Source organism: Gigantopelta aegis, chromosome 10 (genome assembly GCF_016097555.1).
Source record: "Gigantopelta aegis isolate Gae_Host chromosome 10, Gae_host_genome, whole genome shotgun sequence".
In the NCBI taxonomy this organism is placed as follows: Eukaryota; Metazoa; Mollusca; class Gastropoda; order Neomphalida; family Peltospiridae; genus Gigantopelta; species Gigantopelta aegis.
The window spans coordinates 18134284-18151897 of record NC_054708.1 but is presented as its reverse complement, the minus strand read 5'-3'; the positions used below and the strand labels follow the sequence as shown (position 1 = coordinate 18151897).

At 38.1% G+C, this 17614-nt stretch overlaps 1 protein-coding gene across 4 annotated transcripts in view; it reads left to right on the top strand.

Moving 5' to 3' along the window:
- Positions 1-17614, top strand: part of LOC121382885 — a 33790-nt gene that overhangs the window by 3945 nt on the left and 12231 nt on the right. For all 4 annotated transcript variants that reach the window (XM_041512563.1, XM_041512562.1, XM_041512561.1 and 1 more), the window contains exons 3-11: positions 587-677; positions 1416-3939; positions 6452-6574; positions 7427-7546; positions 8702-8781; positions 9897-9996; positions 11887-11966; positions 13238-13395; positions 14928-17440. In XM_041512563.1, the coding sequence (XP_041368497.1) occupies positions 587-677; positions 1416-3939; positions 6452-6574; positions 7427-7546; positions 8702-8781; positions 9897-9996; positions 11887-11966; positions 13238-13395; positions 14928-17440 (5789 nt within the window). The remainder of the gene's footprint in view (positions 1-586; positions 678-1415; positions 3940-6451; positions 6575-7426; positions 7547-8701; positions 8782-9896; positions 9997-11886; positions 11967-13237; positions 13396-14927; positions 17441-17614) is intronic.

The window sequence follows — 17614 nt, the reverse complement described above, 5'->3', positions numbered from 1 at the left end:
CTGGTCACATTTCCTTTGGCCATATTTTACTTCATATTTCGAACCCTGGTTTAGAAAACCTACTGCCTTGTTACAGAAGCTATAAATTTGATATAATGTCATAAACAACAGTTCCGTATGAAATGACAGTGCTCATCATTTGTTTGTGAAATGCATGTATATCTAGATTGAATTACTGATGGTAATTCTTTTCCTAGTGCTATGATTTTACTATTTTAATCATAAGCAGTATGTTTTTGGAAACTAAGTCTGTTAGTTTGATAACAACAAAAATTGGTTGTGTCCACTATTTGCAAAAATAATAGTAACTAGTCCTCTATTTCCCGGTCTTTTTACACTCCCTAACGTAATGTAATTCCATTGGTCCAGCCATAGCAAAAGGACATAATGGGTCAAATTTATGAAGCCTGTCATTCTTAAATGCAGATGCTTAAACATAGTAAATGATGAAAATGTATGTAGTTAAACACATACAAGACAAAAACACGCTTTGTAAATTTGGCCTATCCAGTTTTGGTTGTGAGCCATCAGTTTATTTTTAAAATAACGAGTTGGTTTATTTGATTTTTAATTGTGTCATTTTCAGTTTGAGACACTTTTAGCAGACAGCAGTCAGGACACAAACTCCAAGTTATCTTACGATGCTCATGGATATTCTACTGATGATACGTCAAAAGGTATACATGTTTATAAATTGTATAATTTTGGCACATGCTTTTTGTAAAAATATTAGAACCATACATATAAAAATATTTTTAAATCTATATGATCATCATAAAATAGAGTATTTAAAATGTTTACTTATTAAATACAAGAACATGAATGTAAATCTTACACACAGATGTTTGCTAATCTAAGTTTACGCAAGTGGAAATCTTAAAATCCTGGCCAGTTAGAGAAAATCTGTTGTTTGTATGATAAACTTGGCATGCTGGCACACAAAGGAGGTTAATAACATGACTGATTTATATTGAGCTAATACATTACCAGGGTGTTTATTATCTTTGAAAATAGAAGGCTGTTTGAGAAATATTTAATGAATTTATTCAGTGAAGTATATAATAATAATAATAACAGCCCTTCTGCTAAAACTTACTATGAGGGTAAGTAACAAAAACAAAACGGACCACAAGTGCCCCTACTAGGTGGTTATGGGTTTGAAATCTAATGGAATTGGACACAGCATTTCATGTACTTTGATACATTTTAAACAGGAGGTCTCTTACTGTAATATTTCAAAACATTATAAAAGTGTATCCATTAATTTCCAAGATTTGTACTCTTTGGTGAATAACCTGAATAAACATGAAAAGTGGTGAAAATGGCTGCCTCCTGCCTACTAAGGAACACACACTGCATTACAGATGATAATGTAATTTTGTATTTTATATTGTTATGATATATTTTAAATTCAGATCATAACCTAAGTGAGTATCCGATCGACACACTGTCGAGATCACCAACCAGTGACCAGGCTGCTACAGAAGACAACAGTGATTGTGATGAAGTCGTGCACTGCGCCATTTCAGAAGTATCCAAGGATTTTCTGTCTGGAAACTTTTCTACACACAATGTTCAGCACGTGGAAAGTGACAGCTCACAGGTGTCATCTGATAATGAAGTTAAGCTTGCAGAGAGATCAGTTCATGGGAAATACCCTGAAACGGCAGCAGGCATGTCTGACAGTGACTGGAATCCGTATGTTACAGAGTCCGACAGTAATGCCAGTCCACGTATGGAGATTGCTCAGTCCAGTGTAAAAGGTGCATCTGTCTCAACGGTATCCTTGTTTTCTCCACCTCTCTCGAGCACAAATAATACAACTAGTAGAACTGATACACTTTGTTTAACAGGCAGCTCTTATGGCTATGTGAAAGGACAGTCGCCTTTTGCACAGAACCTGACAAGAAGTGAAGAAAACCTTCGAAGCTTTCTTGGTAGAGATATTGAAAAGAAGCATTTAGAATCTCACGGTGCGTCCCAGCTAAGACAACCAGGCTACATGAAGCCATATTCTCCAGTGACACAGCTTGGTGATAGCGTTTCGAAAGATCATGCTGTTGGTGCCCAGCATGCAGCGTCTTATCTCACGAAGTCTGATCTTGGCAACAGCAGCAAGGAAGTATCTGCAGATGGTGATTCAAGTCATAAACAAATGTCATCAGATGGTGATTCAAGTCGTAAACAAATGTCATCAGATGGTGGTAGTGGAGATTTTGCATCAGACCTCCGTGGTGATGTTTCCAAAGAAAGTGGTTCTTCACAAATCCAGAGTGAAAAGGAGCTGTCTAGGACAACTCATTCCAGTAAATCACGGTCTTCTCAGGATCAGTCCGACTACAGGAAGTCATACTCCGCTACTAGCTTACCAGAAAATGTCTCAAAATACATGGAAAGCTTACCCACAAACCAAACTTTGTCCAGTGGAGCAAACAGAGTTTTGTCTGACATTGATAACTTATTAAAAAGTCGTATGGAAGAGAATGAAAGCTCTTCACATTCGATTAAAAAGGACAAACATCTGTACCAGCATTTACCTAAAGAAGTTGATGCTGTTGAACAAGAGGTATTGTCTACTGTACCAAAGGGCAGTGATTTTGTTACAAGTAAGGCCCTCTCTCGGTCAACTAATTCAGGAAGTACATATTCTTCAACTAGCAAGGAGGTACAGCACCTCTTGGAGAAAGACAGCAAATTGGAAATCAAAGCCCAATCTGAAACTGAGCATAATTCACAACCTGGAGCAAGCGATGATGGAATTCTTAGAACTCGGGTGAATGATATTTTGACGAAGACATCCTATTTAGAATCGGACCAACAAACAGAAAGTACTTTATATGATGCAGGCCAACTACCCAGTAGCATCGACTACAGCCAGCTTCAACATGATTTGCAGGAAATTCAAAAGAGTCTTAAAAATTTCTCTGAGCGTGGTGACTCCGAGTCTGGAAGCGAATGCTCCGTTAAGCTGGATAGCAAAGATGCTTCCTTTGTATCTGCTGGATCCACTAAAGAGGGAACTATTATTCCCAGCACCACGACAACACCTGATCGACTAACTGTTCAGAGACGGCGTTTTGAGGTTAGTGCAGAGGGTCAGCCATCTGTGAGGACATCACAGGAAGATGACACTGATCAGTCTGATGATTTACAGAAATATGGTCAGAGCAATAAAAAGTCATCTCAGTACAACTCGGAAGGGGAGGAGACGCATGGATCATCCTGCAGTGCTAAAGGAGAGTCCGATTCAGGGCAGAAAACTCCAACATTCTCCAGTCTGCACAGAGGTGGTGACGTACAAGGCATCGATGAGTTTTTGCAAAATGTCCGTTATCAGCGAAGTCTTATTCTGTCGCAGCAGGGCAATGATTCAGTTGCCTCGGGTATGGCAGACCAGATTTCTCACATCCTTCAAGAAGACAATCCAAGGAGACAAGCTCATGGCATTTTGCAAGAGGTTGATGCACGAGAGAGGGAATTGATTGAAAAGATCTCTTCTCGCCATATGGTGGACTTCAGTTTTACAGACACCTCGGCAAATTATTCTCAGGATAGTTTGATAATCACAGACGAAGACGTTAGGAAACAGCTTCATCTCTCGGGTCTTAGTTCACTGGATACTTCGTCGTATAGTGAAGGATATTCGGACATTTTAAAAACAGACAGACCAAGAAGCCCATTTTCTGCTTTTAAAGAAGCAAGACGGTTTATGTCGAAGCAGATGGAAATGGTTGCAGACAGAAGTTTCAATCACAGTCTGGAGTTAAGAACACCATACAGACCTGTTTTGTCTACCTTTCCAGTGTATGGCTTCATGAAGGACTCTGACACCGGATCATCCCATAGTTCACGCAGGAGCAGAAGGTATGAGCATTTTGGTGTGAAAGAAGCTTGGCAGCGTCAGCATTCTGATAGATCACAAAGATCAGATAGGGAAAGGTGAGTTTCAGATATGGTTAAGTGATCATCAATAAATAAAAAATCATTCAAAAATATCTATCGAAAATATGTATTTTGTCTGTACATACTTATTTCCACTTCTGCACGCTTAATTCAGCTGGGGCGGGATCTAGCTCAGGTGGTAGTGCTGCAACGATATACCGGTATACCGCGATAATTGATCAGCTCGATACGAACCGCGGTACAGTTTTGCGTACCGCGATTTTTTTCCCTTGTAACTTATTTGATTTGAAATAGGCAAACAAACAAACAAAAACCACATCATTTTATTAATTGGTGATGACAGGAAATGTAACAATCACGTCAAGCGTAGTCGGCTTACTTGTTGGCATACGAAGTGATAGGTCGGTTATACTTGGTTCTAACTTCTAAACAAAACGTGTCAAAAGTCCAGTGAAAATAACCAGTTAACGATAATTACAAATAAATGTTTTGTTACTTACACATTATCATTCGTTGTTCATTTACGTTGGAATATGGCTACGGCTATCATCTTCAAAGAAATAAACCAACAAATGAGAATCACACTTCGCTGTTTTTCACTGAACTCGGAATACTTCGGCCGATCGTTCAAAATACCTCTGCTAATAACCTCGGCTCTGGTTCGGTCGATCTGGCGAAACATTGTGACTCAATATGTACATTTCCGTGTTAAGCGAGCAGCAGCGGAAAAGCCCGATAGTAAGGATTTCCGAATGTGACAATTTATGAATAGTTTGACCACTCACAGTCTGGAGCTCCACGCGGTAAGACGTGTTTGTTTCGCTTGTGCACACTGCACGTGCTTTCGTGTGCTCGACTTGGGGGGGGTCCCTCATTTCGTTGTTTTTGTCAGCGAAATGAAGTTTTCTACTGGAATGTATGTGGCCATTGGAACTGATTGAACGCTGGAACGCTTCTCATTTCGACAGCCTGCACCACCAGGTTGGATTCTTTTTTAGCGAGATTCCTTGCTTCCACGTCATTTCTCCGTCTGACTGTCGACAGTTTTTTTTTGTGACTCGTATGACGGCCATTCTGCAGAACGCCACGGTTGTTCGCGTTTAGTCTCTACATGTCCGAGCCTGTCCTAGCAGTACTGGAAGATTGACCGCCCCACTCTAAGAAGAAATAGGAAGCGGGGTCGGCCCCTACTACTCTTTTTCTAGACTTTACCTTGCTTTATAGTGATACCATCTCGTATCCTCCGGAGTCGGGCCCGTCCGCACCACTATACCAACCCATGACGACTGGACTATACCCTAGTCTGATACTCTCTCTCGTTCAGACAGATCCGGCTTCTCAAGATCTGTATTTCAGCACAGCAGTACACCTTCAACGTCTATCGACTGTCAATCTAGGGGTTTTCTTGACGGGATGCAACCTATCTCGTCCCTTTAAGCTGTGCACCCAAACGGCCTTAACGAGGCCACTCGCGTGGACATATCGATCGGACTTTAAACTTTTAGATCTGTGTTCAAAATTTTATGTCGAAATTACTTCTTTTTTTTAAAAATATTATTAAATAGTCCAATCCTCTCTTCTTTCTCTTATTTAATTTTGGACTTTCCTTCTAAAATGCTCCAAATTATATAAATATTCGGCCGAGCAGTCAATTCTTTTTTATTTTTGGATTGTAACCTTTTTTTTTTTTTTTTTTATTCTATTAACTTTTTTACTAATTGCTATTTTCAAAATTCTGCCCATTTTCATCCCCCCCTCCATCCCGAGTCAGGCCACCGATCTTATCGGAGGTCGGACTCGGGATGGGCGTGTTCGAAACCCTAGTGGTATATGGACACGTTAAATTAGTTATCATCATCATCATCATCAATAGTTTGCCACCGTCACGCCAGTGTTCTAGTAGACTAGTATTGTGTTAAAAAATAAAAATATGGCCTAAAACATTTAGCCTGACAGCTGAAACTAATAAAGATCATTCAAAAGTTATGCCTTCTATTTTCATTAAAAAAAACCCAACCCATAAATAATATCAATTATATTGCAATACATATTGCAATACAGTTTCTTATATCGCAATATATCGCAATACGGTTTTGACCGTATCGTTGCACCCCTATCAGGTGGTAGATTGCTCGCCTGAGGATCTAACCACCTCAGCAGACCCATTCTCTGGTTGGACTTTTTCCATCCAAACTGGTACATCAAAGGTTGTATGTGCTATCCTGTCTGTGGGAATGTGCATATAAAAGATCCCTTACTGCTGATGAAAACATATAGTGGGTTTTCTCTAAGACCATAAGTCCAATTTTCCAAATGTTTAACATTCAATAGCCGTAGTAGATCAATAAATCCATGTGCTCTAGTGTTTGTCATAAAGCAGAACAGACTTAACTTTTTAAAACCTATATTCAGCTGTTAGCACCATATAATTATAATATTAGAGTACAGCCATAACCACTTGCTACAGTTAAATAAAACTACTTTGTATCAGCTACTTCTTTATTTAATAGTGACATGTATTCTAAGATGTTGGTAATATTGGTCATAGAAATCAACCAGAAGGATCAACGGAAGTAAGCACATCATCATCCAGTCATCTTTCTCAGCCACGGTCATCCGACGATTTGACACATTCGCATTCCAACAGGGGGACTTCTTCATTACCACAGAGGTAAGGACAGCCATGTTACCAGGGCTCATATTTTTAAAGCAATCTTAGCCTACGAAATCGTAAAACCATCGAACGCTATGGCGTGTGCTGTAGTGACATCACAACCTACGTTGGTTTTACGATTTCGTAGCACTAAGATATCTCCGAAAATATGGGCCCTGGTATCCAGAAATAAAAGGCTTTCGAATTTATCTGGAATTCCAGATTTTAATCGTCTATACAGAGGGAATGATTTTATGTTATATGCAGGGTTCATACACATCCTTAAATGCCATGAAAATCCTTGAATTTTGGAAAGCTTTTTCCCAGTATTTGAAAGTCCTGCAAATGTCCTGGAAATGACTGCTGACATTTTCTGACCTTGCTTTTCAATTTCCTGTAGTCACGATTCGAACATTTGATCTGGCCCCAAGTCAGGATCTGATTGTCACAGAGTTCCTTTAGTTTATTTATAGTGCGCATGCATGGGTTAAATGTATTGCCTTACCCCGGAGTTCAGCAGAAAATCACTCGATAATGTTTTGCAGTTATTTTCTTTTTCCTTTCTTTTTTATTTTACGCTCAACATTAAAATAATTTTAATACAAATGGTAACGTGATTGGTGTTGCCGCTAACGGCAGGTGTTACTTGTCAAATAAATATGTTTTATCAGGTGTTGTTAACATTATTTGCTTTATAATATTTTTATATTGTGCAATGGTAAGAAAATAAATTTTGATGATTTCACTTTTTTTCTCTTCTATTTGTATGTGTAATGGTCCTGGAATTTTGGAAAAATGTCCTGCAATTTTGGAAAAATATTCTGGAATGATGTTCTTGTATGTTTACTGTGTGTGTTTTTTTTTCCGTAGAGAACTACCGACAGTGGAACAAGGCCTTCCTGAACTAGAGGATCCAGATTCTGTTGATTCAGCTGACATTGATTTTGCTAAGTCCTTTACAGACAGAAGAATGGCTTCTTCCCCTATGAAGTAATAATTTCTTCTTTCATTAATATTTTTAAATTTGCATTCTTGTAGGTCTGCATGTGAATATGCTGACAATTTTAAGTATTTTAAAATTCTGTTAACAAAAACAGTAAATACTGTTAAACTACTACTTGTTTTAAAAGTGAGCTGCTGTTAAACCTTTTTGTAGCTTGACTGGGTGCACTGTGCTGTTAATTTTGACGGCACGGTGCATACCGCTTTTACTTTTGCATCTAGAAAAGGCTCAGTCCATGATGTCATTCTGGAACAGGCATGAAAAGGTTAAACGACCATTTGTTAATCCAGGCCGCTGAAAATTCAAAATTTGCTCAACCCAAAATCAGTAACTCATTTCATTTTGTATAACCAGTTATGAACATGTAAATTACATCCTAAATTTAATGAATTCAAGTTGTGCAAAAAGAATGTAACGAGCATGAACAAAACGATCACATGGTTTTCAGAGGCCTGTAATACCAAAATTAAATTTGATTAAAGGGACATACCCTAGTTTTTAAACACTAAGGCATATTTTTTTAGTATTAGAGCTGTTTTTGATAACTGAAATCGTACTTAACTTACATTTTATTGTTTAGATTATCCATTTAGGTACATTTGAAGTGTTTTTGGTAATCCTGGTGCATTTCTCACATTTTAAAAAACGCACATGCGTCTGAGAAGTAACAGTTACGGAGTAAAGTTTTAGTCTTATTTTTAGAGGGTATTTCACCATGTCAAAGTCACAAACTCATGTTTCACTCAATTGTAACTTTATCCAAATGTGTTACAGGTTTGTCGATTAACTAAACTTAGTGTTAATTTTTACAGGTTGAAACTAGGGTATGTCCCTTTAACTTTTTCATGAAGTCATTATGTGAAATTAAACATTTTCCAATATTTTGGAGTATATTTACTTCTTGTTTTATAAACAACATGTTATGAATATTTTTAATAGTGTGCCGCAATTTAGTATGTAGCACAATTTGACAAAGAAATTAACTTTGATAGTCACTTGAGTATTTGAATGTGGTTTATAAATGTTACCGGTGGTAGATACCCTGGCTACATGTACATACATAACACCAAAGGCCTGTAAATGCAGACTTTGAAGATACAGAACAAATTAATGTACAGTTGAAATTATAATGTTTTCTTCAGTGACGTTAAGATATCAGCTGGATTCTCTGGTGTTACTACGTCAGTTGAAGTTGAAGTTGAATACGAAAGAGAACCTTCTGGTAAGATATAGATCTGCCAATACTAACCCACATACATGTAAACTTGATGCAATATTTAAAATTTGAACACTTGTTTTTAATTATGGAGGATAAAAATAGTTCACACCAAAAGTATTATATGTAAAGTGAATCATAAATGATGTCTTGAATGTTGCGAGGTTGTACACTCTTGAGTTAATTTAAAGTTATAGTATGCAGATTTAATGTTAATTGTTATGTGTATAGGTTTGGAAATGAGTTGATTTATGAATTTAATAATACATGTACTAATAAATGCTTTACAGGGCTAGCTCTGGGTGAGCAAAACATTTCACCAGAGTATTTATTAAACTATAAAAATTGTGAAAAACTAGTTATTTCCTAACAATGTAACAATAAGTGCAAAAGATTATTTTGCCAAATTAAAATAAAATTCTCCAACTGGTTTTAAAATTAGCAATTGGTGAATTTGGCAAGTTCCAGAGATAGCCCTGCTTTACTTACGGAGTGTAAACAGAGTAAGCAAATGATAATCTTCCATGAGGCCTCAGTTGTTAAACAGTTTTGGTGCGTCGATAAATAAAACATTTCCTTCCTTAAACAGTTGTGGTCTCTCGGCAACATTTACTTGTTGAGTGTCAGATGATGTACTGAAATCAGTGACCGCAAAAAATCATGGCTTGAAAGTTAACATTTTGAGCAAGGTTCACTGCGTGATTAAAGTTTTAAAAAATATGAGCAAAATATTTATTTTAGGTGCACACTTTAGTGAAAATAGAAAAAACCCAACATAAATTGTTTATATTTTACTGAACTTTTGATTTTACATGCATACTGATATCATGCAATAGTGACATCATGTTTGTGGTAGTGATGTCGTTAAATAAAAACAAACTTTTACTTAAAATTATGATCGCATTTCGACTAAATAATTGCTAATTTGAGCCTTGAAAATAAATTTGCTATATTCCTCTAGTGTGTTAATGGATAATAAGCACTGCATTTTAATTTAATATATGTACTCAGCAAGTTAATAATAATATTAGTATCAAATGCATATATAAATATATAAATATATAAATAATAGTTGCAGTTAACAGAGTAATGATAATTTGATTTTCAATTTGTTTTAACAGAATCTCGTGATACCAGCAGTCACAGTAGTTTGGGAGGTTCCTCCCCGATGGATTCTGATGGTAATACAGGTCATAGCAGGAAGAAGTACCGACCATACAGGTTATTATTGAAATAGCATATTAGAGTACCTCCGAAAACAATGATTAATCTATAGTAAAAGCAGATAAATGTATTGTCGAAATTAGACAGCAGGCATAATAATTGAAATGAGCTAACACTTAACCTTCTTCTTTTAACAAGTTTCCATATCCAGGGCTTTCAATGACTCCGTAGCTCGAGTCAAATACGTCTGAAGTTAGACATTTGACGCACAGTAGCAAGGAGCCGAGTTTTGCTGACGCACCAGAATAAAACTAGATTTATTTAAGTTGTCTTGAAAAAGTGCTTGAATTTCTAGGTGAAAAACTATTAAATGCAACAAAAGTTCAGAGTTTTGATTGTGTGAAAATTTACGAAAATATGCAACAGTCGGACACGCTCAATGTGGTAAATATGAATTGCCGAAATAGCCCAAATTATGTGCGCGGGTTGAATTTACGACAGTTTTATTTTTAAAAGTGAACTAAAATGTACAAACCAAACTTGCATGTTCAATGGCCAATAGAGTGACGAATATATCCAAATGGGGACATGTTTTGATGAAAAAAATTACAATTAAATTGGTAATTTTTTTTATCGAGTACACCATTACAAAATCTTTGAGGTGAAACAATGTCGTACCTATGTAATCGTTCTTTGCACACACAAATGTAAACAACAATGTTACATCCCGTGAATTTTACAAATCTTTTGTTGGGTTATAATAAAAATAGATAATTCATACTAGCCGGGACCCCCTCCCATACCATATGGAAAAGTAATATAAAACCAAATTAAATTAAAACCAAATTTAAAAAGAAAAATATTGACATTTTTCTAATGCAGATATGCACAAATACGTAAAATATCTGATTAAGTTTTAAATGATTTAATTGTTATATGTTGCATGTGCATAATTTTTCTTGTTGAACACTAACCTTTATCAGCGAATGAAATAAAATTTAAAATTAACTTTAATCAACCTATTCTTCCTCCCCCCTCCATTTTATTCATTCCTTTCAGCTGCATCCTGGTTAATGACTTAAACACTTGTAAACAAAATAGGTATTTTAATAAGATTTTATTTCATGTTTGTTAAATTAAGATACAATTTCATAATAATGTACATTATTGGCTAGAAAACAAGTACAAATGTCCCCTAAAAAGGAGTAAATATAAGTCCATGACTCAGTTTTTTAGAATATACACCTGAAAAAGTGACCCATAAGTCACCGATCCCCAGATTGAATTTCCTATCGAGAGCCCTGATATCATAACAACATGTTAAAACAATATTGATACTATTATATGTCTCCCTATATACTTACATGTAATAATACTTTTATGGCTGTCTTACCTACACTTTTAATAAAAGTATAAAAGTGTAATGTTTCAAAAGTAAATTCAGGGCTGGTACTTAAGAATTTGTTGTCCATCGATGGGAATTTTGAGCCTGCCTACAGACATTTGATAAAAAAGGACTTTTGTTTCAAAGATTCAGAACTGCAAGGGGAAATAAAATCGTACATATAATGTTAAATATTGGTAAATAATGTACACCAGGTTTATAAATTTTGCCGCTGTTGAGGAGTTTTAAGGACCGCAGTAATTTTTATCCTGTGGCACAAAATCCAGCCAGTGCACCACGTCTGGTACATCGAAGGCCGTGGTATGTGCTATCCTGTCTATGGGATGGTACACATAAAAGACCCCTTGCTGCTAATTAAAAAGAATAGCCCTTCCTTCCTTTGGCACAAAAGTGCCATTGGTTGTGCCCTCAACCGATAACAATTTAATATTCGGTGACAGCAATTGCTGTCGATGCTGTTGTTAAATTCGAGCCATGTAAAGTCATCCAGTTACTTTTAATCTGGTTGACCAAAGATTGAATTATTATTTTAATTTTTCCAGGCCTGCTGGGAGTAATGACATGTTCTATACGGAGAGTGACACGACAGAGAGTTACACTACGTTGGAGAGTACACACACAGGTATCGATGTCGGCCATTCTCTTCACACCTGAAAATATTAGTCACTTCAACAAAATTGTATGCTTATTGTCCTCGGAGATCTCAGCACATGGTTACAATATAGTATGTGAAAGCTGTGTCATTGTAATGTTTGTTAACAATGTGGTTTGGACTTTAGTAGGGCTTCCAAAACTAGTTGGCGTATCGGTGTGATATCGGTGTTGTAGCTAGCAACTATTTCTCGTTCTAGCCAGTGCACAACAACTGGTATATCAAAGGATGGTGCATAAAATACATCCCTTGCTACTGATGGAAAAAAATGTAGCGGGTTTCCTCTCTAAGACTGTCAAAATGACCATATGTTTGACATCCAGTAGCCAATGATTCATAAATCAATGTGCTCTAGTGGTGTCGTTTTGTTTAACTTTTTTGTAGGTAGCAATAAATAGAAGGGTGTGATGCCCTGCCCCCATTTTGTGCCGCCCTGCCCCTTTTTATTGCTGCCCTGCCCTAATTCATTGCTATACAAAAAAAATAAAATTAAAAACTAGCTTTTCTCTCAAAGCCGGTACAGTATTGTCACTGGTCTGCATTCCCAACTAAGAAACTTGTTAATAACACCATCGTTTGGTCACAGGTGTGAAAGTCTGACAAATGTACCATCAGGTCATAGGGTTTTACATGCACATTCGGAGCGCACACCTAAACTCTTGTAGCATGTTTTTCTTTTCATTTACCTGTCCTTAAACAAGTGCATTCTCTCTTCTCTCTTCCCCTCCTCCCCCCCCCCCCCCCCCCTCGGCTAGTAGTCTGGTCCGAACATCCTAACAGCCAATGGGATGGCCTAAATTCTTTAACTGCATACTCCCTCTAGTTCCAGTCACATGACTGTAATTTCCTTCTTTTTCTCTTCGCTATCGGGTCCGGACGTCTTTTCTTTGGCTCTGTCGGATTTTGGCTTTGTATTCGTGTTTTCTCCATTTTATTTTCTATTGTTAGTCATTATGACTGCAGACGAGCTGGCAGTCAGTCACAAAAAGCTTGATTGAGAAGTAATCCTCACCCAGTCACACAATTTTATAAACACAAATCACAAACACCCAGCTGAAAGTATACCATCAAGATAAATCTAGACAACGTCGTATGCAAGTTCTTGACAGCTGTGTTTTGAAAGTAATTTTTAGATTAATGATTTTTAGGATATTAGGTTGCCATTGTAAGCATTTATTGGTGTTTGTTCTTGCATGTGTGTTACAGTAAAAAATAGCCGGAATCATGCTTATTTGTTTTAGGTTCTGATGATGCTGTTCCCCCATATTTCCCATCTCATGTACTTGGATCACGCACAGATTTACAACCCATAGGCATAGCTTCGAGTGGAGTGTCTGGAAGTAACACTCAGCCCAGTGCCACGTCAGCTCTCTCTACCATTGAAGAAAGGCCTACTATGGTAAGAATTGTAATGTACACTATAGGCCTCTAATAATTAGACTTGTTTACGGGTTACGCCAATTTTTTTGTAAGGTAACTCATTTCATTTTACAATATCTGTTACGACCATGTAACTCATGTACTACATTTAAAGGAAAAGAACTTTGTTTAACAACACTGCTAGAGCACATTGATTTATTAATGTATAAATTTCATGCACGGTTTAGGATTTAACCAAAGAAGAATAATTTAAAAGTAAAGGCATTGGAGCATTGCAACTAATGGTTAAATATTTAGGACAACCCTTGCAATTAAGAAAATGTCCACGGCAAAAAATATGCCCTTGAAAAAAAATAATCCTGAATAGTTCAAGGCAAAAAAGTGTCGTGGAGAACTAAAACCTCCACAGTAATCTCCACGGCATTGCCGATTGCCGTGGGCAATTGCAGGGGTTGTAGGGTTACTTCACTTTTGACACATATCAGGTCTAATTGTCACTTTTAAAGCACTGGTATCTTTCAGATCTTTCAGAAGTATGTAATTTAGCATTATGTCAGATTGAACCTTTAACTCTTTCCCTCCCATTATCAACTGTAGTCAAGATACACAAAACACATTTTTTTTAAAAACCTTCTCGACTAGTCAAAATGCGACTGGTCTTCCTAAACACAGCTGTCAACTTTCACATGAGTTATCTATCTTGATTCATTGAATGCTAGAACATAGTAAAATCACAATGAAACACCTTCAGTGGGTTTTTTTTTTTACTAGTGTTTAAATTTAAATTGTTGTCACAATATTAAAAAGAAAACGGATAATAGTCTAAATCTATGTAAACGTTGTTGATGCTGTAACATGCAGATGTGTTAATTTTTCATGATATTTGTAAAATATTTCTTTTACAACAAGTTACATAAAATAGTTACATGCAGATTGAGCCCCAAAATTTTTAGGGTGGTTCGGGGGCATATTCCCCGGTCTTTTTTTGTATGGAAAATTCAGTTGCTTTTGTAATCGTACTGGAAGTTGAACAAATAAAATGTTATCAGGTATTACGAACTATGCATTACCAAGTTCTTGTTCATATTTTCGTAAAAATAGCGGGGTTTATTAACGAAACTTACCCATTAGGTGAAATGTAACCGAAAGCCACACAATCATCAATTATTTATTGTTTGAATTTAGGGGAGAATGGATCTCTTTATTATTATTAAATACAAACAATAATTAAGTTTGTGGCTTTATTTTAAATGCGGCTTATTTAAAGGTGCGGTTTATAGATGGACAAAGCTGGGAACTTGGTCTAAAAACAAGGGGTGCGGTTTATATGCCAGTGTGTGTAATAGGCCGGAAAATACGGTATATAGTTATGCACAAGGACTTCAAATGTGTTTTATGAAAAAGAGGAAAGTTACACACTTCATGAGATAGTCAATGACTTTAATTAAGACTAAATAAAACTGAATCATGTATTGATTTTTTGTACATATTGAATACCAAATTAACCATGATTAGTGCAAGATGGAATTATAGATTTCGTTTTTCGTTTAGGATGAGAGATCTGGCAGTGTCACTGGTGTTAGATCGAATAATGGCGATTCATCTTCCTCGGATCATAATCGGCCGAGTCAGGCTGATGTGAGAGCCATGTCAAAGAGATCGAATAATGGCAGTCCATCTTTCTCGGATCGTAACCGCCCAAGTCAGGATGACGTGAGAGCCATGCCAAAGAGATCGAATAATGGCAGTCCATCTTTCTCAGATCGTAACCGCCTAAGTCAGGCTGACACAAGAGCTATGCCAAAGAGATCGAATAATGGCAGTCCATCTTTCACGGATCGGGATCGTAACCGCCCAAGTCAGGATGACGTGAGAGGCATGCCAAAGAGATCGGATAATGGCAGTCCATCTTTCTCAGATCGTAACCGTCCAAGTCAGGATGATGTGAGAGCCATGCCAAAGAGATCGAATAATGGCAGTCCATCTTTCTCGGATCGTAACCTCCCAAGTCAGGATGACGTGACAGCCATGCCAAAGAGATCGAATAATGGCAGTCCATCTTTCTCAGATCGTAACCACCTAAGTCAGGCTGACACAAGAGCCATGCCAAAGAGATCGAATAATGGCAGTCCATCTTTCACGGATCGGGATCGTAACCGCCCAAGTCAGGATGACGTGAGAGCCATGCCAAAGAGATCGGATAATGGCAGTCCATCTTTCTCGGATCGTAACCGCCCAAGTCAGGATGACGTGAGAGCCAAGCCAAAGAGATCAAATAATGGCAGTCCATCTTTCTCGGATCGTAACCGCCCAAGTCAGGATGACGTGAGAGCCATGCCAAAGAGATCAAATAATGGCAGTCCATCTTTCTTGGATCGTAACCGCCTAAGTCAGGCTGACACGAGAGCCATGCCAAAGAGATCGAATAATGGCAGTCCATCTTTCTTGGATCGGGATCGTAACCGCCCAAGTCAGGATGACGTGAGAGCCATGCCAAAGAGATCGGATAATGACAGTCCATCTTTCTCGGATCGTAACCACCCAAGTCAGGCTGACGTGAGAGCCATGCCAAAGAGATCAAATAATGGCAGTCCATCTTTTTCGGATCGTAACCGCCCAAGTCAGTCTGACGTGAGAGCCATGCCAAAGAGATCAAATAATGGCAGTCCATCTTCCTCAGATCGTAATCGGCTGAGACAGGCTGATTTGAGAACTGTGCCAGAGAAAACTGACCTTTGTGAACAAGATAGATTGGGTGATACACCACCAAGCAGAATGTACGAGTCCAGGTCACATTCTGACCGTGGAGAACAGCTGCAATCTTACCACAGCCGGGATCAAGGACCTCAGTCCGATACACACAACTTAGGTGATGCACTAGCAACCACTCAGAGAATGTACGAGTCCAGGTCACTTCCTAACAGTGGAGAACAGCTGCAAACTTACCACAGACAGGATCCAGAACCTCAGTTCGAGTCCAGGTCACTTCCTAACAGTGGAGAACAGCTGCAATCTTACCACAGCCGAGATCAAGGACCTCAGTCCGATACACACAACTTAGGTGATGCACTAGCAGCCACTCAGAGAATGTACGAGTCCAGGTCACTTCCTAACAGTGGAGAGCAGCTGCAAACTTACCACAGACGGGATCCAGGACCTCAGTTCGAGTCCAGGTCACTTCCTAACAGTGGAGAACAGCTGCAATCTTACCACAGCCGAGATCAAGGACCTCAGTTCGATACACACAACTTAGGTGATGCACTAGCAGCCACTCAGAGAATGTACGAGTCCAGATCACTTCCTAACAGCGGAGAGCAGCTGCAAGCTTACCACAGACGGGATCAAGGACCTCAGTTCGAGTCCAGGTCACTTCCTAACAGTGGAGAGCAGCAGCAAACTTATCACAGATGGGATCCAGTACCACAGTTTGATACAAACACTTTACCTCGTGAAACTGCACAAACAAATGCGAGGACTGAATTCAGTAGGGGAACCGGATCTTTGGAACAGAGGCTCAGTAGAGAGAACCCTGCCCAGGTTAGAGAAACAACACGGGAAATGGTTGCCCCTGAGAGTGCAAATAGATCACCAGCTGAAAAAGCCAGCCAACTATCGACTGTGTATGTGAGAGATAGTGCAACAAGCCCTATAATTGCTTATCATGTGGATGTTTCAACTCAAAAACCCTCATCCACAGAGCAGCCAACGATGTTGCCACCTAATGCAACTGAAGAAAGATATTCAGCCACATCCTCTAGAAGTGAAGAGATGAATGCCGGGCCTTTTGAGTTTGTCAGGAGCCCTACTGATATCAGCATTGTTAAATCAAAGTCAAATGATTTGGCAGAAGCAAGAGGTAAAAATTATGAGCAGCAGAAGCCAGAGTGGACACCTGACTTCACAGCTTATGAAGCCAACGTGCCAAGAAACACAGCATCTGGCTCGCTTCCTCCTCAGTTGTCTGTTATATACTCCAAGGTCGATATGCCAGCTCAGGACCATTCTGCAACTCCGATGTCTCCTGGAATGAATTCTTCACAGCAAGATACCTTCCAGAGTACTTTGTAAGTCATTTAACATCTTGTCAGTACAAAATTAAATATATTTAGGTTCTCACTATAATTTGTAAATACAGTATTACATGTAGCTGGATCTGTAATCTCTGTCTTTTAATTGCTTCTTAAAATGTGTAACTTTTTTTTGTGGATTCAGAATTTAATATTAACATGAACATTGTT